The following is a 23,915-nucleotide window of genomic DNA, read 5'->3' on the forward strand; positions in this document are numbered from 1 at the left end:
CGCCGGAGTTTGAACCGCGCTGCCGGCTTTCCTCCGGGTCCGGGCAGAAGGATACGGCTCTCGCGGGCACTGTGAGCTGCGGGAGGACGGGCCGCAGCCCCTCAGAGGAGCTGGAGCCCATGAGGAGCCTCTGCAGGACCGAGCCGTGCTGAGGAGAGACCCGGCAGCCGCCTCTATGATGGTGAGGACAGCTTGTGGGGTCCTTCGGTCAGTGGTGATCCCAGAGATGTACAGCCCCTGCAGAACGCATCATGGAGCTTCCCTGTGCCTTCACTTGTGTGTGGCTTGGGCTTGGCACAAAATTTCTTTGCCTTTCTTCTGAGGTACAGCGTATAATGAGTACAGAGAGACAGAGCGATGGTTTTAGTAGAGGTGCTGTTCGTGTGTGTGGGCATCGTTGTGAAGATGGCCAGTACATGTTTGTAGCTCAAATCAGAATATGAGATACTGGAAGTCATGGGCTGTAAAACTGGCATGCAGAACCAGAGCCTCTGCATCTTCACTTTGGCAATATCCCACTGAAGCAGGTCTCTTGGGAACTGCCAAATTAAAATCCATCATGAAAATAGGGTTTGTTGCTATTGGTGTGTTATGTGGTCAGGCAAGATGAGCACCAGCAGCATCTCTGAGCAATTGTTACTGCTAACATGGGGTTTTAATGAGTGCTATAGGCCTAAACTATATCCAGTGCATCTCCTTCAGGCATGTGTTTGGTGTGAGCTACCAGGCAAGGCTTGAGTTGCCAGGCAAACATCACTTGGACAAGAGAACAGCTATAGTATAATATGGCTTGTTTTGTGAGGTTTTTGAGTTCAGTTTGGTGATGATAATGCTCTTCTGCAGCTCTGACTAAAATGATTCTGCCTACCTTCACAGGCATCTGCTTTTAAAACCATTTTTTCGTTAATGTACAGGAAATGGAGCATGGAAATTAGGAATGGAAACTTAAAGCCTTCCCTTCAGCCTTGCTTTCAGCACAATAGATGCTTCACACTGCTCCCACATGGGAAATGCACATATTAAGTGGGATTGCCACAGATGTGAAAGAGATGAATTGATTTGCCAAAGATTGGAGAGCCATGTCAGTACTGGGATCAGCCCTGAGGGCTGCTTGGCTCCCAGCTGGAAGGTGACACTTTATCTTTTGCACGACTTTGGTGTGCAGAATGCAGTGATCTGTGTGTGCACAAGCGCATCTGCAAGGAAGACATTATCTGTGCACACCTGAGATGTTGTACCTGTTTACCAAGAGCTCAGCCAGTGGCCCCTCCCCACCTAACTGCCTTCCTCTTTCTGTTGCTTGAAGCATCACAGTATACTAAGAACAGCTTCTTCTGTTTTGGTTTGGGGTTTTTTTCCCCTACAAGTTAGACTAAATAGCCCTGGTTGGGGAGTAGGGGAATTTGGTTTTCCTTAGTGATTGTTTTGGGATGTCTGATGACTAGGGCCACCAAAGCTGCATATTCTACTCTCCTTTTGTTTTCTGTTGGTTCTCGCCATGGCAATAAGGGCTTCCGTGTGCCTGTGCTGCACAACGTTCTCAGAGGGATGCCAGTGATCCTCCTTACGTGGCAATGAGTAACAGGGGAAGGGAATCTGACCCACAGAAATCTAACATTGGTGTTCCATGAGCTGATCCAACTAATTTCTGAGTTTGTTTTTTAAGCAAAACCCATGGTTTTCAAAAGGCCAATTTTAGGCTGGCTTTTACAACTGTCCAGCTGGCTACCTGCTGACTGTTTATTTACTGTCTTGGAGCTTGCCTGCTAGTAAATTAAAGCCGATGGTGTGATATCATGAAATACGCTTAATGAGTTGTATTGTGGGGTGCTTCTCCCCTATTCCCTGCCCGATAGCTTAAGTTAGTTTCCTGAGTGCAGTGGGTACACAGCAAAAGGGGTGGGTGGTTTATTTTTCCAGTTGTATTGTTTTCTACTGACACATCTGCAAAACAACTGTCCTAAAATCTAAGCTAAATTCAGCCTATACTCACGCAGTCAACATTAAGAAACAGTTGTCCTGGGGAGCCCTGGTGAAGTATATAAACTCCATGAAGGGTCTGCAAGACTGTCCTGTCCTGCACATTCTCCTCTGCAATTGCAATCCATAGCAATGGTGCAATGAAGAAGGGAACTGAATAGAAGCTCCTGGCTTGTTCCCTCAGATCCCCTTTAAAATGGGCTGTTGGGTGGGCCAGCTTTTTCTCTCCCAAGTGTTATTATAATCCATTTATACTGGGGAAAAGCAGGTTTGCTGCCAGGCAGCATACTTTCCATCAGCAAATGTAATTGCTGGGTAGTAGAGAGAGGTAGAGACTCTGGTTTTCAGGCAGGAGGTAGAGTGGCCAGGGTGTGTGCACCCTCATGTGCCCAACCATGAATTCCAGGTTTTGCAGGGTCATGGGCTCAGCTGTGTAAGCAGAACCTGCCCGTTCACCCTTGGCATGGGTAATAGAAAGGGAGGCAGGTAGCCAGGCCTCAAGCAGCCTGAGGGATGGAGCTGGCCAGGGGTACAGCTGCAACAGGGCTCTTTCTTAAGCTTGTTTAAATTTCCACATTGAGCCAACCTTGTCCAGCAATTCAGCAAAACAAATGGGTCCTATTACCACAACCTAAAGACCGGACTAGCAGCTGAGCTTCATGGAGCAGGGGTGGGTTTGATTTCTGGCACAGAAAGGAGGCTGTCATGTAGGGCTGACCCACAACAAGCACTGTGCTGTGTTGCTTGGGCTGCTTCTGAGGGAGTGAGAGGAGGTTTGTGCCAGTGTGTTAGGATGCAGCACAGATGCACCCACTGCTAAGAAGGACCTTCTTGTAGTGACCTTAGACCATTCCCTAAGGTTCAGTCAAGGTTTCTCCAACATCTATACCCATGTAGTAGAGGGAGACCCAGACTTTCTCTTTTGAGATTTAAATATTCTAACAAATGTGAGCACAAAACTCCCACAGCAGCAGATCCAATTCATAGCTCCTTTCCTGCAAGCAGAAGTGCATGCTGTACATAACTGGCCCTGAGCCATCATAAGACCAGGCACTGCAGGCTCTGAAGGCTGGCAAACATCCACCGGGATATGACAGTGCAGATCCATCCCTTTTGGAACTGGGATCTCTTGCTCCCATGCTTGGCAGTCTGTGCTGCTGCTGGTAGCATCACAGCACTGGTTGAGCAGAGGCACAAGGAGCCCTGGAGCCTGCGAAGTTCAGGGAGGTCAGGCAGGGCACAGCCCATTTGGCTCCGCAGTTGAAGGCAGAAACAGAGAAGTGAAACTGCACATGAGGTCTGGTGGAGCAGGTATGTGGAAGGAAAGAAAGTTGATCCATCCATCCTTCCCCAAAGGCTGCTGAAGTGAGGGGTTCAGGAGAGCAAGTACACATCCACCTTAAACTAAGCCATTAAAGCACCTGGCTCAGCCCACACTATTCGCGATTTCATCAGGCTTTGGATCAAGGCAGCCAGGGGGTTTGAAGTGGTGATAGAGGTTGGTAATGAGGGCAGCAGATTCCTGCTCCCCTGCCCATTTGTGTGCAGCTGGGTACTGTCCTGACTGCCTGCAACTACCTTGTTGGGCCTGTCCTCTCCTGGCTGGAGAACTTTGTTTCCTGTTTCATCTAAAATTGCTTAACTTCTATCTGCTGAAATATGGTAGTTTATCTTTTGTGGTTATGTGTTTCACGTCTTCCTGCATGCTCTCAAACTTCCTGCCTCTTCTCCTGTGTTTTTTGTTTCTCATGTTAGATTTCTAAACCCGGCTTCCCAAGCAAGTATTTCTACCTCGCAAGCTGCTTACAGCAGCTACTTGCCTTTTCTGAGACAAACCAATCCCAGACAAAACTGTCCCAGCCCTTGCATTATGCATCTGCTAATTTGACCCTAATCCATTTTAAAAGGAGAGTGCTGGTGGGTGAGGATGGAGTGAGAAGAGGGAGGTCTTTGCTTGCTGGTATGTCTGCAACGCTGACAGACCCATGGTGTGATTTGCAGGCTTTCCCATGGGAGAAACAGCGGTTTAACTCTACCCTGATTGCTTCAAAGCTGATTATTTCTGGCCTCTTGAACTTTTATGATCATTTTATTAGGTAAGGGAGTGATCTTTCAATCAGTCGCTAATTTAGATAACTGCATTATATACCCATCTTCTGCAGGAACTTCCTCATTCATTCTCTGTGTGTTTTGCAGACTTCCTGGCTGTGCCTCAGTGGTGGGTGACTGAATCTAGTCTTCTCTGCATCACGGTGATAGTAGTAATGTGAAGTTTAATGAGCACCTGCAAATTCGTGTAGCAGGTAAGTGCCCGGGGGTCATTCTTCCTTCCAGATTTGGTGTGATTTTAAAATGATGGGCTCTCACTAGGAGATCTTAAGCCTTGCAGCAGAAATGCCGGAAGGGAAATGGTGTGGCTCATATTGTAGTAAATGTTCCCAGCAGCAGGGGCCACACAGCATGCAAAGCAAAAGCAGCAATACCATGACGGTTTAACTTGGAAATGGCTTCAGTTTAGACCAGTGCTAAAAGCCTCTCTTTTGGCATTCAGTGTAAAATTGCTTTTATCTGGTTAGGACAGTTGGCATCTAGTCAGAGAGGGATGGCAGAAGGGAACCAACAGGTCCAAGCTTTGCTGGTAGCAGCTACTGCTGCATTTGCTGCTATGCAGGAGAACTTGCCAGAGGTACCTTACCCAGTTGGAAGAATTCCAGTTCCCCCCTCATCCAGGTGTTAGTGGGGGAGTAGCCTGGAAGTATCAGGAGAGCCTCCTGAAGATAAGCAGAGGCAGCGGAGTCAAAGGGAAATAGCAGCTCTTACAAGCCAGCAATGTGTAGAGTTTTGATGTTTGTATGAAAACCCCTAAAAACTCACTGAAAGCAGAACTGCTGGGTGAAACCCAGACATGGGGCAGTGCTGCTTTGCGAGCATGTGGCAGGAGGCTCTGTGAGCAGCAGTGATGGGAGCATAGGAACTGGAGCAGCCAGAGCAGCAGTCCTGGCTGCCACAATGTCCTGCTGCAGCTCTGAGTACCTGTTATTTCATTTACACCATGTGATTTCTTTCTTTTTCTCATTTACTCTGGATCTGTGCTGTGTTGGGTGGTTTCTATCCCCTTGTTCCCATCCCAGTCAGTTCAAACGCCTGTTCTGCTCTAGCAAACCTCAGCTCAGCATTCCCTGGCATGCTGCTCCAGCCAGCCCCGATCAAAGCTGTGAGAGCCAGCCCATTGCCATCCTCCCGTGTGTAAATTAAGCTCTTTCTCTTTTTCCTTTCCCCTCACTGTCTTTCATTATTACCCTCTTCCAGAGGCAGGTTTTTCTGGCTGATCTAGTACATCATTTATATCAGTGATATTTGCCTCAAGGCAGAGATGCTTTTTCAGCATTTATAAGTAAAATACCTGATGCACCCCATGGCTGTACATGTGGCTTGGAAAAACCAAGCATGGTGTTGGCAACAATGAGGACCATTGTGGCCAACTGTTGCAGAATTTAAGCCCTGTTAGGCACAGTCTCCAATTCATATGGTTATTTCAGTTGCCTGGCAAAGGAAAACATACTGTTCCTTCACTTTCAAAACCAGGAGGAAGAGCACGTAGAGCAGGTCACTTTTCTGCTCAGGCAGAACGTTAGCTACAGGGTGTCAGCTGAGCCACCTGTGCAGCCAACTGCATCTTCCTCTATGTTGCCTCAAGGGATGGTGGGTGCTGTCAGTTGAAAAGATAGAGTTTGTGGCCAAACTCAATTGGAAGTGATGAAAATCAGCTTCAGGGTGCCTTGCTTTCAGTTCTTCCTAATTGCAGAAGATTCAGTGATGCTCAGGGAGCACCTGATGAGGAGCAGGAGCAAATGGTTCCCATGCTGCCTGCAGGAAGGGAAGTAGCTCCCTAGGACAAGATACTGCCTGCGTGGGCCAGAATCCCAGCAGGGCTTACAGCTCGTTTTGGAGAAAGCTCATGTAGTGAGAAAGAGACTTTCCTACAGGTAAAGGTAGTTAAGCAGTAGTCTAGACTGCCTTGGGAAGCAGAGATGGAGATTTGCTGGAAGCTATTCAGAAGCAGGCAAAGACTTGCCAGAAACCATCCAGGCACAGTGTAGGCCATGCACGTAAGCAGAAGGAGGAGACTATTGCTTTTACAGACCTCTTTTTACCCTATTTTTTAAAAAGTCTTTTAGATAATATTTGTAGAATATTAATATGTACCAGCGATGGAGCTAAGGAGACATTCTTAAGCTTAAACTGTGACACTTGATGTTCACAGTGTAGTGCTTCCCAAAGGTACTTGTGATCATGTATCTGCACCCAAAATGCTTAGATCCTAAGCTGTTTCCTTCTGGATGTTCAGGTACCTCACTGCCACTAGTTTCAGATGAGTGATTTCTAAAGGCCTCTGGAGATTTAGCAACCAAATACCTTGGGAAGGTTGGCTTTTCTGCAGCACAGCCACTTCTGCACTGTAGATTGCAATAACTCATTGTAATTGAAGACCCTTATCTTTTTCTCCTAGGCTAGTAGAGGCAAGGGTCTGTCTTTTGGGTAGCTGGAATCCCATCAGCTGACCCTCCCCTGCTGTAATACAGTGACAAATTATCTGGCTTGCTAGGTGACTTAAGAACATAGAGCTTTACTGCAGTCCTGCTTAGCAAGCTGGCTGTGTTCAGTCTAAGTATTATGGCCACTCTCTTCTGCAAAGGCAGTCTGAAGGTGCTTGGCTGATGACCATCCTCTTGAGCTGCTTCATGCACTTGGAATGCGTGCAGGGTTGTGATCTCAAGCTCTGAAGGAGTTACAGAAAGAAATGTCAACTGAAAGTGACGTGTTTGCATCCTAAGTCATCCACAACACATGCTCTTAGCTCAGCCTTGTATTTGCCGCTAGTCCTGGACACTTCAGTCTCCCATGTGGAGCTGGAAGCTGTCTTTGCTCCTTGCTAAGCTCCTTTCCTGCTGCAGTGGAGGGGATTTTTGTGCTATGAGCAGGGGCCCTATAGCTATGACTCACAGTTCCCATTACGTTATAACTTAGCCTTTAAGTGTGCAGAGAAGCTGTCCCTTGGCTTTCAAACAAAGCCTTCCTTTGTTGTGCTGATGTTATAAAGGAGGCAGGCATATGTGTTCACCCAACACGTTCCAAATTAAAAACATGTGGCTTCGCAGCCTTAACATGTGTGTTTGGTACTTTTGCTACAGCAGTGCATGTTACATTGCTCTTATCCCATGGAGTCTTTTCAGAGGTTTTCTTCAGGGAAACTCTTCAGGGAAAGAAAGAGGTTAAAGATGTTTTCTTTTGCTGCTAAACTGAGGGGACTGAGCAAAGAGCACATGAGAATTATTAAATACGGCTGCATGTGGCAATAGGCTGCTCTCTGGAGTCATTCCTTTGGATGAGAATGGCTCTGGGTTGGTGGCCACAGGTCGCTGAAAGGATGAGCTTCATGGAAATATTGTACGGAAGTGGGCAGTTTGTTTTCTCGTATGGCTTTGCTTTTTTCTTCTAATTTTTATTTATTCAACGTCATTTTGAACAGCGGAGTTAGCCAGCAGTACAGCAGCCAACATATTTGTGAGCGTGCGTGTGTCTTGGCAGTTCCTAGGTTTATGAGTAGCGAGCCAAGACTGGGCTTATTGCTTCCCAAAGCATTTGTGTTGTTTCTTCTGTTCTTTTCTAGAGCCACCAGGTAATGAAGTTAGAGGGCCTGATTCTTCCTGCAGACAGTGGCATGCAGTGCACTGTGGTTCTGCTTAGATCAGGGGGTCATCCTGGCGAGAGTCAGGGAAACAGGGCATTGTAGTACCAGTGCTCTTTCTTGCTCTCTCCTCCTTCCACACCCTCTACCCATCCCTGCAGAGGCTTTCACTGTCTGTTTTGGGGTGTTGGGGTTTGTTGGGGGTTTTTTTTGTACTTTATTTAGGAAACTATATTATGTTTTATAAAAAAAAGCTGGGATCAGGCAATGGAATAAAACACTAGTTTTCATTTCTGTGGTGATTTTTTGGCTACAATAGCCAGCTTTAAATACTGTTCCTCCCCAAATGTTTGAATACAACAGCTGTAACTAGTTAGCGAAACAATAGTGCAATATCACACAAGCCTCCAGTCCCATCCAGTGTTTTTGAGCCCTGTTTAAGCAGATAGAATCATAGAATGGTTTGGGTTTGAAAGGACCTTAAGGTCATCTAGTTCCAACCCCCCTGCCATGGGCAGGGATGCCTCACTCTAGACTGTGTTGCGCAAGGCTCTGTCCAACCTGGCACTGAACACTGCCATGGATGGAGCATCCACAACTTCCTTGGGCAACCCATTCCAGTGCCTCACCACCCTCACAATAAAGAACTTCTTCCTTATACCTAACGTGAACTTCCCCTGTTTAAGTTTTAACCCATTACCCCTTGTCCTGTTGCTACAGTCCCTAATGAATAGTCCCTCCCCAGCATCCTTGTAGGCCCCCTTCAGATACTGGAAGGCTGCTATAAGGTCTCCATGGAGCTTCTCTTCTCAAGGCTGATATTTAGGCCTGCAGGTCTCCTGATATAGGAGTGTGACTTTGTCACTGAGTCAAGACTGTGATGGAGAAGATGTCAGATCAACCTAATTCATAGCCTGCAATAACAGCTTCTTTTTGCTGTGCTTTTGTTCAGCATCTCAGTGTGGAAGGGTCTGGTAACTGCTGTGCTTTCTGCTGTCTGTAATGTGTAAGTGCTCCTTGCTACATGACTGAAATGGGACTTCATATTTTCGCATGTAAAACAATCATTCTGCAAGTCATGCTTGAGCCGTGCCAATATCCACATGTGCTCTTCTTAGATGTACTGGAGTGGTGTATCCCTGCTGGGAAATCAACTTTCTATTAATGCTTCCACCAACACTTTAATACCAAAGCATTAATTTTGATGGGCGTACAATATACAGTTAAGTTGGATGTGTAGCGATGCAGGACATATGCCTAGCTTAGGATGAGGAGAGTCAGGGTAGCAACTACCTGGTTTAACAACACTGGTGTGATTTTTCTCTACCTAGTTGAGAATTCCGTAGGGAAAAGGAGGGCAGATTCAAACAAACCTCTTGGCAATTGAACCCTCTGTATTCTCACTACCTTTCCCTGAGGTGACTGCCGGATCATAGACTCATAGAATCAGCTAGGTTGGAAAAGACCTTTAAGATCTTGAGTCCAACTGTTATCGCAGGACTGCCAAGCCCACTACTCAACCATGTCACTGAGGGCAAGCTGATCTCCCCTCATGGCTGTCCCTCATAATCTCCAGTCACAGCCACCCCTGGTCCGTACCCTTTTAGTGGCCCACACTGCCTCCCTTACCCCTCATGGCCACCCCTCATCTCCCCTCAAGATATCCTTTCATGGCCACCCCTGGCAGCCCATGGCTGCTCCTGTTCTCACCCCACTGTCTCCCCTAACAACCGCCCCACCACTCCCCTCATGATCTTCCCTCATGGCTGCCTCTGCTCTCCCTCACGATCCCCCTCCCCTTTCATGGCTGCCCCTCCTGTCCCCTCATGATCTCCCCTCACGATCTCCCCTCACGACTGCACCACCTCTCCCCTCAGGATCTTCCCTCATGGCCACCCCTGCTCTTGCCTGATGATCTCCCCTCACGATCTCCCCTTGCAACTGCCCCACCACTCCCCTCATGATCTCCCCTCATGGCCGCCCCCGCTCTCCCCTCATGCTGTCACCTCACAATCTCCCCTCACCCCTCATGGCCACCGCGTCCCCTTCCCACCAACTGACATCCCTGACGCATCCCGTCACTGGCAGCTGTAAGGGCGGGATCAATGAGCCGTGGCTGCCTGCACGTGCGTGCAAGGGGGGGTCGTGTGGCTGAGAGGGGCACAGCCATGGAGGGTCCCCGTGAGAGCGCTGGGGAGGCCACAGAGCATCTGTGCAGAGACATTGCTCCGCATGTTGTGGCTGACAGTACCGGGCTTCTGGTGAAGCAGCAGGGGTTGTGTCCATCTGTGCTGAGGGAAGGATCGGTGATCGCCTGGGCTCCCATCACGTTCGGTTTGAGGGGCAGGGAGCTGGGAAGGGTGGTAGGACCACTTTCATTTCTTCCTTGGTGTGTGTCTTTTCTCCTCATAGAAATAGAAACAAGCCACAAACAAACAAAAAGTTCGCTCTATTCCAATTGTTTTCCTGACCATTAAAGACAAAATTTACTTGGCTTAAAAAGCCAAGCTGTTCCTGGCCGCGATCCTACCACAACAGCTCGGTAGGTGGGTGGGAGCCACAAGCACACTTCCTACCTTTCCCCTCCTGCCTCCCTCGCAGCCAGTACTGTGTTCCAATTTGTAAAACCCCTCCTTGGCTGTAGCAGGGGGAACCCAAGGCACTGCACAGACTGCACACGTGCTGCTTGCTGACAGGAGCTGCCTGCACAGCCGGAAAGCAAAATAACACATTCAGGCAGCAGGCAGGATGCTGAGTAACAGGCTGCTCATGCTGGTAGCTTGGTCTCGTCGCCTCCACAGGCACCGCTTCTTGGGTCCAGCCTTACAGTGGATAAACAATGCTTTGGGGGCATGACGTGGTTCTGTGTTTAGTAGATAATACAGCTGTCTTTGACAGTGGCTGCTGGCTTCTGGGGAAAGAAGAGGGGGGCCAGAATCATGGCTTTATACCTGTATGCACTGGAAATAGTGACTTGGAAATAGCTAGATAAATCCCCCAGTTGCTGATGAAACTGAAAATATAGCAGGTTTTGGAAAAGAGCCCTCGAAAGAAATTAACTCCCAAGCCAGAAAGAAAACTTTGTACTGTCTAGGCTTTGGGGGTAGGGGGCCATGGGATTTCATGGCAACACTTACAAATGCATCTATGTGCAGCGAAAGCTGAGGCAGGAGAGGAGGACCTCTGAACATCTTGTTTGCTACTGCAAGAAGAAAAGCAGTCTGGCCTACTTTTTACCTACACTGGTCACTGGGAAGTCTGAACCCCTAACTACAGCAAGGGAGAGTTAATGAGAGAAAGCTTCCTGATGGCAAAGGGATTGAATGACTGGAAGACATGCGAGAGACTCCCGGTCTTCCCAGGGCCAGTCAAGCATTCCTCTACTTGGAGAAATGCTGGCAAAATCACTCCTCACTTGGACCTGGGACTGCACAATAGCATCTGCCTCCAGAGCACTGTCAGTGCCGCTCACAGGCTTATCCACCCCGAATCCGCCTGTCTGTGGGAAGGGAGGGCTATCTCGTCCTGAACACAGGATGAGCATCACCATTTCCTTGGAAATACCTGATCTGGTGACCCGGGGAGGAAAATATTGCTTCCGAAAGTCCACAGCAGACCTGTTGGGCAGGATGTCCGACTCCGGCTGTGCGACTGACCCCCTTGGCACTGTAGCAGGCCCAGGACAGGACGTCCATGGGTGTTACAAAAGGCTAACGTGTGTTCTCAATCAAACGGCAAAACAATAGTTATCAGGCAAGTGGCTGTGTCCAACTGCTGTGCTGTGGCCAAGCAGCTGACCTGGGGTGGAGCTTCCAGGCATGTTTTGGAAGCCAGTTGCTCTGCCATACCTGTCTTTTGCAGTCCTGACCCAACTGGTTGTGATACCAGTATCAACATCCAGGCCTCTGCACCTTCTGTTGGTGCACTTGGTCCTTTCCACTGGTGGCTTTGATGAAGAGCCAAAGATAGAGCTCAATCCCACCAGTCTGTACTGAACCAACTGTGATTGTGCTAGCAACTGGAATTTGGTACTTTGTAGGACTAATTTAATGCTCAAAAAGACAAGTTACAGCTGCTGAGGCTGGCACTGTTGTGTCCCAGCTCATCACACCAATGTCCTGCATGCAAGCTTAAATCATGGGGTTGAAAGAACAGCACAAGTTGGTGCTGCTCAGGCTCTGTGTTGCATTTTTGCAGCTCCTAACTTTCCTGGCAGGGCTGTGTATGCTGCAGCTGACTGTGCCCAAGAAGGAAAATCAGGAGCCCCTCCTGGCTGCCCCATGTTGTGTGATCTCTGGGTGAGCTGTGCTGGGCGCTGTCACAGCTGATGATGGAGCAGGCAGTGGGGGTCTTCATGGCTCTTTACAGGGCTGAGGACGTGTTCTCACTGCAGCAGTGGGGTCTTTGTCCTGGAGGGTTGAAACCAGCTGAGGATTCTCATCTGAGTGTCTGAGCTCTTGCTGCCTGTGCCTGGGCAGGGTCACATGTGCTAATGCGTATGCCATGGCATGGGAAGGGTAGGCTGGTGCAATAAACCTTTAGTCACCCTGGGGTGTGTTTCAGTAAGTGGGTACAAGTGTTTGCCTTGGCTGTAAGGGCCCTACAGCTCCCCTGAGGGTCCAGCACCTCGCCAGCCCCACCTGATGCCATAGCTCCACCTTGCTGACTCAAGGAACATGGAAACTCTTTGTTGTGAGATGCAGTGCTGGCAGCATCCATTACACTAGGGTGTTGGATAACCCACAGGACCCAACAAACTGGGTGCTGACTTGGGAGGAAACCTCACCCACTTCTGGTCTGAAATTCTTCACCAAAATGGGACTCCTCCTCTGCCCACCCCAGAAAATACTTTTCCAGTAAAAATGGTCTCAAGAACAAGACAGGTTTGAGTGAAGTTCTGCCAAAACCAATTCCTCAAGTCACGTGAAACCCAAGTCAAACATGGAGAGCAGCCAAGTGATGAGGGCAGCAACCTCAGGGGCCAGGAAGGAGACCAAGGCTTAGGTTACTGTTACTCCCTCCTGAATTTGGAGGAGAGCCTTCAAAGAAGTTTCTGTCATCGCAAGTAAGTGATCAGACTATAAGGGCATACGCATGTGCTCTGTTTTTTAAATATGTCCATATAAAATTAAAACCTGAATGTTTTCTCATTCTTCTCAGTGCAAAAGAGGCAAAACATACATAGCATACTCCCAGCAACTAATGGCAGAGACCAGTCTGATATCTTCACCAGGGTTTTGCTTTCTCTAGTGGTACTTTCATGTTTTTCTGTGAACATCCATCCAGCATGTGTCTGTTCCTGAGGCTTTGCATGTAGCAGCTGAAGGAAAACAGCCCTCACCATCTGTTCTGAGCCAGCAAAGGCCTTTCAGTTGCTCTGTAAACATTGATGGGTAGATGGTGGAGAAACAGAAGCATGATATGGGGTTGACTAAATAAAATACATCTTTCCTAGTGTTTGGCAGGAACGATAGCACTGACATGCATCTCTGCAATTCCTATTTCTCTTTCATTGTGCATGTTTATTGCAGTTTAGAGCATACAGTCAGTAGTAAGAGGAAACATCATTTCTTTCTGCTGCAGCCAGGCATACCTCTGAATACTTGCAGAGGTGGCAACAGTACTTGCAAACTGGAGAAAGACATAGTATATTATAAAGGGCTTTCAGCAAACCTTTTTCTTGACCAGGTCTTCATAAATGCAGCAGAAGCATCTTCAAGCTATACATTCAAGGGCCAAAAGATAATTTGTTTCCTGTTACACCAAGGAGGAGGATCATGAAGCTCCCTGAAGCTCAGCCATAAGGGAGTACAGCTGTGCTGGGCCTGGAACCCCTGGGCTTGAGACTCACATCTCCCAGTAAGCAAGTCTCAAGTGCAAGTTAGTGGCTGTTTGGGGCTATTAATCTCTCCAGTCAAAACAAGCAGTGGAGTCCTTTCCAGAACTCAAGGACCTTTACCAGAAAAAGTCTCAGAAATCGTATTTGTTCCCATGAAAGTTCTGGTTTCAAAAACTTGGCAGCTTTCAATGAAACAAGCTCCCAACCAGCTGTAGTTTCTATCATCTCTTTGAATTGCCTCTTTTCTTGCAGCCTCCCAAAGCAAAGCACAATTTAGTAACCACCTATTCAGTGCCTTTTGTGTCAGCCGAATCGCAGGAAGCAATCGAGTGTGTCGTCAATGATGTCTTGGCGTGTTCCAGTGCATTATTGAAATGCATTCAGGGGCTTGACTTGGGTTTTTCCAATTTAAGAATCAAAGCTTCAGCTCACTCCTTTCTGGTTTATTGCTGAACACCAACCAGAGCGTGTTTTTCTTCCCATGATTCAAAATTTAAGTGGAAAAAATACCACTATATGAGGAGCTCTTGAGGAAAGAAAAGGGCCATTAGTGAAAGGAAAATATTCTCCTGTGTCTTTAGAGAAGATAGAAGGTTATCTGGGCTCAGAGCACATGACCAGCCTACAGAGGCAAGTTTCAAACTGCTGTCTTTTCCTTTGCCAGATTGAGCAGGAGGAAAAAGGGTCTGAAGCTGCTGTGGAAAAAGGTGCAAGGAAGGCTTGGGGACATCAGAAGTTGAGCTCATTTTAGCTGGAAGGGACAGGACATTGCTATGGCTTTGAGCATTGTCATCTCTATGAAGCTCATGCGGAGGTGCCCTATGGCAGCGTGGCTGGAGGGAAGGGGGAAAGCACATGCTGCCACAGGGCAGTGGCTGTCCAAGTTGGCCCGCAAGGACACCAGATGAGCTCTGTGATGCTCTCAGGTGAGAAGGAGGTCTTCATGGCAACAACTGAAAGAAGAGTCGAGCTCTGCCCCCATGCCACATAAAACACCACCAAATAAATCTGCTTGAGCTAGCATGGACTGCAAGCACTGTTCATCTTCAGGGCTGACTACAGTCAGGAAACATTGTGATGGCTATTTAGATGTTGTCTTGCAGTAGCCTCTGCAGATGATTTTCCCTTAAGGCCATTTGTGCAGGGCCCAAGGTAGCACATGTGATGTGAAGACAGTTACTGCAGAGATGCAGGCACAGCAAGTGCTGGTTTGCAGAGCTCAGAACCAGTTTGTGGCTTAGGGGGCTGCATTTGTGCTGGTGAGGAGCTACAACTTTGCCTGTGCTCCACTGCCAAGGGGCTGAGCATGGCTGATGAGCCAGATCTCACCTGAAGGACCATTTTCAGAGCTCCAACCTGTCTTCTCTCAAGCCTTTGGCATGTCTGGTGCTGCCCAAATGTGGCAAAGGAGAAGAGTCTTTTCCAGTGGCAGATCTGGGACAAACCTCTCTGGACACACTTGGGCTTTATGAAGTGTACACAAGAGGATTATCAGCCAGCTGTCAAAGTCACCATGCAGAGGGTACTCTCCAGCCATCACTTGACCTTAGGCGAGCCACTGCCTGGTTGTGTGAAGGCTTTATGTGCCTGTGAGCTTCATGTGCTTCTTCCTTTTCCTTGCAACACACTACCTATAACTGCTCCAGGTGAGATGGCAAACTAAACATTACTGAATTGTGCAGGAAGGGCTTTCAGATCAGCTAGTGTGAGAGCTGCCATCCTTCTTCATGCAGCTGCAGAACACCAGCTTGAACTGCATGACAGCAGTAACATCTTCCCCCTTACCCTCTTGGGCCTTCCCACATCATCTAGGACCTGCTGTGGGGCTGACTGGGATCCTCCAGCCGGGAAAGCTGCATTAGGCTTGAAAGGATGAGGCCTGATTTGCCTGGGAGCTGAGGCTGGAGGGCTGCAGGTATTCTTGGTGAGGCCTTTGAACACACCAAGTGCTGTAGGATGCAGCCGATGATTGTTTCTAATCAGGCAGCAGAGGCATCAGCTGCTTTTATCTCAGAGCCCTCACTCACCAGCTGGAGAATGGGATGTGGTTGATTCCTCCGTTCTCAGGGCCGTTCACAGTGGTTGTTAACCTTAAAATCAGTGCAATACTCAGTTACTGAAGCAGAGACTGCTATAGAAAATCCCAGAAGGAAACTAATTCTGGTGCCAGAGACAGATTTGAACAGATGCTGGGCAGTGAGCAGAGACAGAGCTTTGCATCAAGATGATGGGGTTCCACATATCCACTTGCTTCCTGCCCTCCTCCCTTCCCTGAACCACTTTCCTTGGTCTCTGCTTCTTTCCCTGCTTTGTGCCCAAAATGGGGTCAAAGATGGGATCTCTGTACTCTCACCCAGGGAATGCCCAGGGAGCAGGGGGAGGGCAGGATGCACTGCTTGCAGAGGTCCTGCCTTGTGATGCAGTGAGGACCACAGCACCCTCCTTCAGGGGGGCTTTAGAGCCCTGGGACTGCCACAAGAAGGTCTGCAAAAGGTAGAATGGCAGAATGGTTTGGGTTGGAAAGGACCCTAAGATCATCTAGTTCCAACCCTTTGCCATGGGCAGGGACACCTCAAAGAGATCATGTCGCCCAAGCCTCTGTCCAACCTGGCCTTGAACACTGGCAGGGATAAGGCATCTACAACTTGCTTGGGAAGCCTGTTCCCGTAGATGTAAGCCTGTCACCGAGTCTGGACGTTGTCTATACTTTGAATAAGAAAAAAACTGTCAGGGCCAGAAATCTGGAGAAGGTTGAAGATCGCTTTGGGAACTTGCTGTATAAAACCTCATTAATACCTGCCCTCTCTCCCCACCCCATACTTGAAATGTTGCTAAATTTGATGTGTAGATGAAACAATGATGTTTCTTTTTCTTAGTCTTCAGCTTGGAAGCATTTGAACTCTCCCTCTTCCCCACACAAAAGCTGTCTCAGCCACAGCATGCATAAATATTTTTATCAGGCTTAAATTACTTGGGTTGAAGTTAAAAGCAAGGAAAAAGAGCAGCCTTTGTTATGGGGAGGGCTGGACTGCTGCAGCAGGCAGTGCTACTGGTTTCACCTGTATTATTTAGTCTTTCCATATTAGTAAAGCTGTGTTTGATGAGATGTGGGAATGCTCTGCCCTTAACACCATTGCTGCTGTTATGGCCAGGCTCCTCTGGCTTTGGTCACTGAGCATCATCACCCTTAAGCCTTAACTGAGGTTAGTGTTTGGTTTTCTGGTGTGAATAGCTACAGTGGCAAAAGGGCAGTTTTGACCAGGAGAACTTCCTCTGTTCAGGTTGAAAGCAGACATGATTCTGGCAAATTCGTGCAACTTGAAGGTGGTGTCACTTTCCGTTTCCATCCTGACTCTCTTCCAGAGGTTGATGCTTGTATAGTTTGCTGGGAGAAGAGGTTGGGTGCATGCTTCCTAATCTACTCCTGTAAAATCAGCTAGGGTAGCCTAGGCTGTCAGTGTGACCCAGAATGAATTCAGCTGAGCCAGACGGTGATGGACTTCGGGATATCTGGCCTAACCCCTTCTGTTAGCAGAGCTTTGGGGCAGGTAACCTCTGGAAGCGGTGTGCCCAGGGGCAGCTGGGCATGAGAGAGTCTTGAAGGGTACCAGAGGATCCTAAGGAAGCTGACTTCTTTCAGCCTTAATCGTAGAATCATAGAATGGTTTGGGTTTGAAAGGACCTTAAGACCATCTGGTTCCAACCTCCCTGCCATGGGCAGGGATGCCTCACACTAGACCATGTCCCCTAAGGCCATGTCCAGCCTGGCCTTGAACACTGTCAGGGACGGAGCATTTACTACTTCCTTGGGCAACCCATTCCAGTGCCTCACCACCCTCTCAGTAAAGAATTTCTTCCTTATATCCAATCTAAAGTTCCCCCGTTTAAGTTTAAACCCGTTACCCCTTGTCCTGTCACTACAGTCTCTAATGAAGAGTCCCTCCCCAGCATCCTCATAGCCCTCCTTCAGATACAGGAAGGTAATTCATCTGAGAAATTATCTGGTGAGAGTAAACAACTTCATCTGCAGAGCCAGAGGTCTCGCAGGGCAGAGCATCCTGGTCAGGACTGCAAAAGAAGGCACCTGGCCTCTGGCCATGTTATTTTTAAGCTTGGAAAGCACACGTGGTCTGCAAGAGCGTAGCACTAAGGAAAGGAACTCAGCAGCACTTCCTGCCCTGCCCTGGCAGGCTGATAAAACCCTATGCAATGCAGGGTGACCCCAGTTTATTTTTAAAACGTGGCCAGGCATGGAGCTCATGAATAACTGGAACACCCAGCTTTGGGCACTAATTCACCTTTCATTCATTGCGTGATGAATCAAAGAGTTAATATAAATGGACAAATAAAAAAGGACAAGAAAGGCCTACAAACCATCTCCAGAGCAGTATCTGCATAAGGGCATTCATCTGTGCATGTATATGGCATCTAAGAAAAAGGGTAGTTAGTAAATGTGACACAAGGGAGGGGCACATAGTGTTATCCTGAGCACCGTGTGAATTTTGTTGCTGCTTGGACAATGCACCTCAATCCTGTTCCCTTGTTATTCCAGTCCCAGCCCTCTTCTAAGCAAAGCTATTTGCATGCCGGAGGATACGGTTCCCGTGTACATTAAGGGCTCACATAGAGGAAATCAAGTAAAAGCCAGCGGTTTGTTGTGCAGTAATGATAACAAGGCCCACTGGGGTGGATTTGGCTTTATTGCATGCCCTGTGGAGGCATAAATGTGATTGCCAGAGATGTTTTTCATCTTGCCGAGATGCCAGGACAGCAGGGTTGCTGTGGAACCAAAACACACCAGGAAGGAGCTATTGCAGGCGGAGGGAATTATAGCCCTCGGCTCCTGGTGCGCACTTGGTGCCTCACCATCTCTTGGCTCTCTTGTGAAACAGCCTCATTCCCGCAGCAGGATGAACTGGTTTGTTAGGAATGAGATTATAACTTCTGGTCTGATTGATAAGGTATTTTATCGATAGGCCTTATTTCTGTAACAGAAACCCTTCTCTCAAACACACTTTTGAGGCATTAAAAAGCAGCTGCATTAAATGTCAAAGAAGAAATACTTGTCAGTCTTGTCCTTCTGGTCTCTCCTGTGCAAGGACTAAGGGCTGATGTTCCTAGAAAGAGGGTGAACTTGCCGTACCTCAGCAGTGGGTGACAACCTCAGTTTGTCCTGTCCTGAGCAGGCACTTGATGGTGATGCCAGCTCTCCAGAAACAGAAATGCCACCTGGAAGGAAACAGCCCAGGCTTTAACCTAGGCGCTCTCTGCTCCAGACCCCTGGGAGGCCTTGTCAGAGCCAGGCGGATACCCCAGCAATGGGACCATGTCCTGGAAAGTGGAGAATTAAATCCTTTCTCCATGATCCCCCAGGCATGGAAAGCTTTATGAAGTGAGGTCCAAGCAGCAGAGCCAGCAATCACACAAAGCAACTCCAGAACACCACTGCAGTCTTGGCCATGCCAAGGGCCTGTGCACGGAGTGATACGTGGGACTGTTGCTGGCACACAGCTGCCTGCAGCAAGCACCATGTGTCTCACAGCCACGCTGAGGTCACTTCAAAGTGAGCTTGGCTGCAAGCACAGCTGCTAAAGGGGTGTAGGGAGAGATGGCTTAGATCAAAGCCATGGTGTTTACCAGTGTCTTCCAAAGATTAATAAACAACCCAATGCTTTTAAAACCACTGGGGTGAAGGAAACCCTTTCCAGTTCAGCAGTCTTTCTGTCTCTGACCTTTCCTTGTGGTCATGAGGCATCCTGGGGGCCCAGAAGGTTTGCCACAGCCTGATCCTGGTGGTGCAGAAAGGCAGGAAGAGCTTTGCGTGTAATGCCTGCTTAGAAGCACAAACCCATAGATAGGCTTGTTACCACCCAGGTGCACATCACCAGCGCTGGCAGTGAAGTTTGCTTTTATACAAGCAGGCTGTGTGGGTCCCTACATATGCATAACATGGAAGCTGGCTAGGCCAGCCCTGCCTGTGCCGTTGCCATGTCTGCAATATCTGCCTTATCTTGAGGGAAAGCAGTGCTCGTCTCTGGTCCTACCTTTTAATGCCTGGGGAGGTCTTGTCTGCTTCTTTCCCTTTCTGTCCTGAGAGCTTTAAAGGGGGGAGGAAGGACATGCCCTCCCACACTGCCCCAACAGCATCACAGTGGGTTGACAGTAGCATGAGCCTTCACAGTTCTGTTCTTCAGCATTAATTTGGCAAGGGGACACTTTCATCCCCACCATCTGCTGATAAAGTCTTGTCCTCAATTCAGCTGTAACAGTTATTTTTCTCCTTAGTAGCTGGTGCTCTGCTGTGTTTTTGACTTTAGTCTGAGAACAATGCTGATAACACACCAATATTTTAGTTGTTACTAAGTAATGCTTACCCCAATCAAGGACTTTTCAGTCTCTCATGCTCTGCCAGTGAGGAGGGGCACAAGAAGCCGGGAGGAAGCAGGGACAGGACACCTGACCCAAACTACCCAAAGGGGTATTCCATACCACAGCACATCATGCCCAGTATATAAACTGGGGAGAGATACTCGAAAGGGGCAGGTCACTGCTTGGGTCAGGCTGGATATTGGCCAGCAGGTGGTGAGCATTGTGAGTATTGTGAGTATTGTGCATCACTTGTGTTTACTGGGTTTTATTTTTCCCTTCTCTTTTTAGTTTTATATCCTCTCCCCTTGTTATTTCATTTATCATTATTACTGTAGTATGTTGTAGTAGTATGTCATTGTAGTAGTACTAGTTTTGCATTATACTTTAGTTATTGGACTGTTCTTATCTCAACCCATGGGATTTATATTCTTTCAATTCTCCTCCCCATCTCTTCAGGAGCAGGAGGGTGAAAGGGGGGAGTGAGTGAGCTGCTATGTGGTTCTGAGTTACTGGCTGGGCTTAAACTATGACAAGTCTCCTTGGGAAGCTTGGCTGATAACTTGCAGAAACAGGCATGTGCTTAGGAGCTTCCAGACTCAAGCAGTTTTTTCAGGGTTAGAAAAGATGCCAAAGCTTTTATTTAAGAAGGGAGTGTCTGATTTTTCTTCTTGAGGGCATATACTCCGAATTGTGGGTCATTCTACCTTTTTTTCTCTTCCAGTGAAGGAACTGCCATGCCCGTGGGAATCTTCCGGGTGTGCCTAGTGGTGATTACAGCTATCGTCAACCACCCACTCCTCTTCCCTAAAGAGAATGGCACTGTCCCTGAGAACGTGGAAGAAATCATCCAGAAGATGAAGGAGCGGGAAGTGAGCCTTCGGCTGGAGCAGTTGCGCTTGGAGCAGGAAATTGCAGACCAGGAAGCCACACAGAAGGCTGTGGAAAATGCTGCAGAGGTAGTAGAGGGAAGTAAAGAGGAAAAGGTCCGATGGGATATGTGGACTGCCCTTTCCATGGTCATCTTCCTGCTGATCGAGCTCTGGAGGCAGGATTTCCAGGAAGGGAACTGGCAGGACACAGGAGGAGAAGAGGATGACATGGCTGTCCTGGGAAGAGCATTTAAAGGAGTGTCCTTCCCTGACAAGGCCGTCTTGGCCAGCTTCTATGAAAAGCGCATCCTGGGTACCACTGGAGACATGGCCAGGATGCGGGAGATGGTGGAAGGCTTTGCAGATGACCTGCTGGAGGCCTTGAGGAGTGTTTGTAACCGGGATGCTGACATGGAAGTGGAGGACTGCATGGGTGTGGGGAGCATGTATGAGAATTGGAGAGTGCGTAAACCTTTTGTCTGTGATCTGATAGTGCCTTTTGCCCCTCCAGAGCCATACTGTTTTCGGTGCCAGGCCTGGTGCTCTAGTGACTCTTCTCCCCCAGATGAACAAGGTTATGGCACTATCAAGGTATGCAGGGCAGATGAGGATGTGACAGGTTGCATCTGTGACAAGACTAAACTAGGGGAAGATATGCTGTGCCTGCTCCATAGCCAAACCAATACTACAAGGCCTAGCAGTGAGATGGAAGACCTCCTGTGCTTTAAAAACACTCAATATCTGGATGCCGATCAAGTCATGAAGTGGTTCCAGATTGCAGTCACCAAGGCCTGGAACAGAATCTCTCACAAGTATGAATTTGACCTTTCTTTCAGCCTCCTGGACTCGCCAGGAGCCCTGAAGATCAAATTTAGATCAGGGAAATCGATTGCCTTCAACCTCACCCCTGTGGTGCAGTACGAGAACTCTGACGTGTACTTCATCTCTCACTTCCCTCGGGGTGGCCTGGCAGCCGAGCTCCCCTCCAGCACTCGCTGGTTCCTCACCTTTGCAGTGTATGAGAGGAGGTTCATCCAGCTCGTCTCCAAAACTCTGCCTGCCAATGCCTGCCATGTCAGCTGCCTTCAGATCCTCTCCTTTGTCCATGGGAAGCAGTGCAGCCTCACAGGTCCAAGCGGGCTCAGCAACTACCACCTAAAGACGGTGATGCTGCATCTCCTGCAGGCACGTCCCAGTCAGGACTGGGCCCCAGAGAAGCTGGAGGCCTGTCTACAGGACATGCTGAAATACCTGGAGAAATGCTTGCATGAAAAGAAGCTCTACCACTTCTTCATTGGCAATGGGAAGGTACCAGCAGAGCTGGGCTTCCCCATCGTATTCCAGAGGGCTGAGCCTCTGAACCTTTTCCGTCCCTTTGTGCTACACAGGGACGTTTACAGGAAGACAGTGGACACGTTCCATGAGATGCTCAGGAACATGTCTGCACTGATAAATGAGTACACGGTGCACATTCCCCTTGCACATACCAACGGGATCCGTAAAGAATCCCTTTAACCAAAGCCAGCGGGAGAGCACTTGTTCCTCTTAGCACAAGTCTAGAAGGCAGCTTTCCAAAGCCTCCTGGACACAACTGACTGCCAGTACAGCTTCTTGTCTGCAGCTGAACCGGTCCTGGGCCATGGTTTCTGCAGTAAGGGAGAGGGGATGGGGGAAGGATAGGGAAAACTGGAAGATGTGGTATAAAAGTAAGTTTCTGCTCCACTGGTGTGCTGGCTGGGTTTGATGCAGCTAAGAATATATTTTTCTATTGTGCCTCAGTCACGCTGCAGTGGTGGTGAGCAGCAAATATGAGTAATTTATTCAGATGCCTGCAATGTAAACTGTGGTGGTGGTGGCTAAATACTTCATTTCCTTTGGAAAGAGGAGATAAGAAAAGAGTGGAGGAATCAGAAACAGGATCTTGGGATTGCAGGGGCCTGTATGCTTGCAGACAGCAGCCTCTAAGCACAATGTGAGACTCAGTGCTGATGTGAGGAGGAGGGTCATGCACAAGATCTGGACTGGATTGAGACCCTTAAGTCAACCACAGCTCTTTAATCAGAAGGGAACTGTAGCGATAAAAAAGCGACGTCTTGATAGGACTTGTAGTAGTTTAAATGGCTTGCCCTGTTATTCAGAAGCACCCCTGCACCCTGCATGTTTCTCCTCCCCAGGGAGGATGTAGTGGAGCAGGCAGCAGGGCCTGTGCCTTCAGGCCATTTCATTCGAGTCTTCCATTTTCTTCATGGTAACATGGCTAATGGATTCTATTCCTGGCCATTTTCCACAGATAAATGGACAAGAACCTTTTTTTACCTTAGATAAAAGAGCCATTGTTGGGTTCTGGTGTTTCGGTCTGTTTCTTTTCCTTACCTCAGGGCAGCAAGGCCAAGAACAGCCAAGAGAGAAAGGACTGCTGCAGGTGTTGCTTTTGTAAAAGAAGCAGTTCTGCAAAATTATCCTGTAATGAAGCCAATCCCAGCAGTCTGGTAGCAGGAGGGAACAATCACCCTCCAAATGAGAGTGTGCCTCTCCCAGCATGGTTTTAATGAGGCTGAGGCCAGCAGGATGGCCCTGAGTTAGCAGGAGGGGATGAAGGAGGTGCACATGTAGCAGAGCTTGGCAGTGCTGCCTCTGCAGCTGCCTTGTGGCCTGTGTTGCATTCCTTCTGCTCACAGGTACCCAGGCAAAAGCTTGGGTTTGCCTCCACGTAGGGTCTCCTCAACGCTTTTAAAGACTGCTGCTGTGACGAGGCTCTGAGGAGCTGCTGCTAGCAGGCTAATTTGCAGGAGCATGGTTGGGAAATGACAGCTTCTGCAGGATTCCCAGCCAGGGGAGAGTCTGGAGTCATGTGCTAAAAACCCCAGTGAGCAAATGGAAGTGCCTGAACTCCCTCAGGAAGCAGGTTGTTAGTGCAGTGCCAGTGGGCTGCTCGCCCCAGGGAGGTGGCTTTGCTGGAGGAGGGGGCTCAGTAGCTCCTTACCCTCCTTCATGTGCTTCATGCAAGATCCAAGCCAGGGCCTCAGTCCGTATCTGCTTTGTGCTGGTCCTGGCAGCCTGACCTCCAGTGCTAAGGGCCTTTCCTACCATATTCTTACTGTAGAATTTCCTGCAGTGTTTTACACTAGGGCTTCTCTGAACCCTCCTTACAGGAGGTTCGTTGTTCTGG

General features: G+C 48.6%; 1 protein-coding gene across 1 annotated transcript; it reads left to right on the forward strand.

Annotated features, from left to right (window-relative positions):
- On the forward strand, positions 1-23,480 carry ITPRIP (inositol 1,4,5-trisphosphate receptor interacting protein). The gene is made up of 3 exons (XM_080621032.1): positions 1-181; positions 4,177-4,283; positions 20,599-23,480. Exon 3 carries the CDS (start codon positions 20,612-20,614, stop codon positions 22,259-22,261), a length of 1,650 nt encoding a protein of 549 aa, XP_080477158.1. The 5' UTR covers positions 1-181; positions 4,177-4,283; positions 20,599-20,611; the 3' UTR covers positions 22,262-23,480.
- Positions 23,481-23,915: the final 435 nt, after the last annotated feature.

This window comes from Psittacula echo, assembly GCF_963264785.1.
Source record: "Psittacula echo genome assembly, chromosome: 6".
NCBI lineage: Eukaryota > Metazoa > Chordata > Aves > Psittaciformes > Psittacidae > Psittacula > Psittacula echo.

What these genes read in the sequence shown, in the direction of transcription:
- ITPRIP (XM_080621032.1), top strand. Translation starts at nt 20,612, where the DNA reads ATGCCCGTGGGAATCTTCCGGGTGTGCCTAGTGGTGATTACAGCTATC.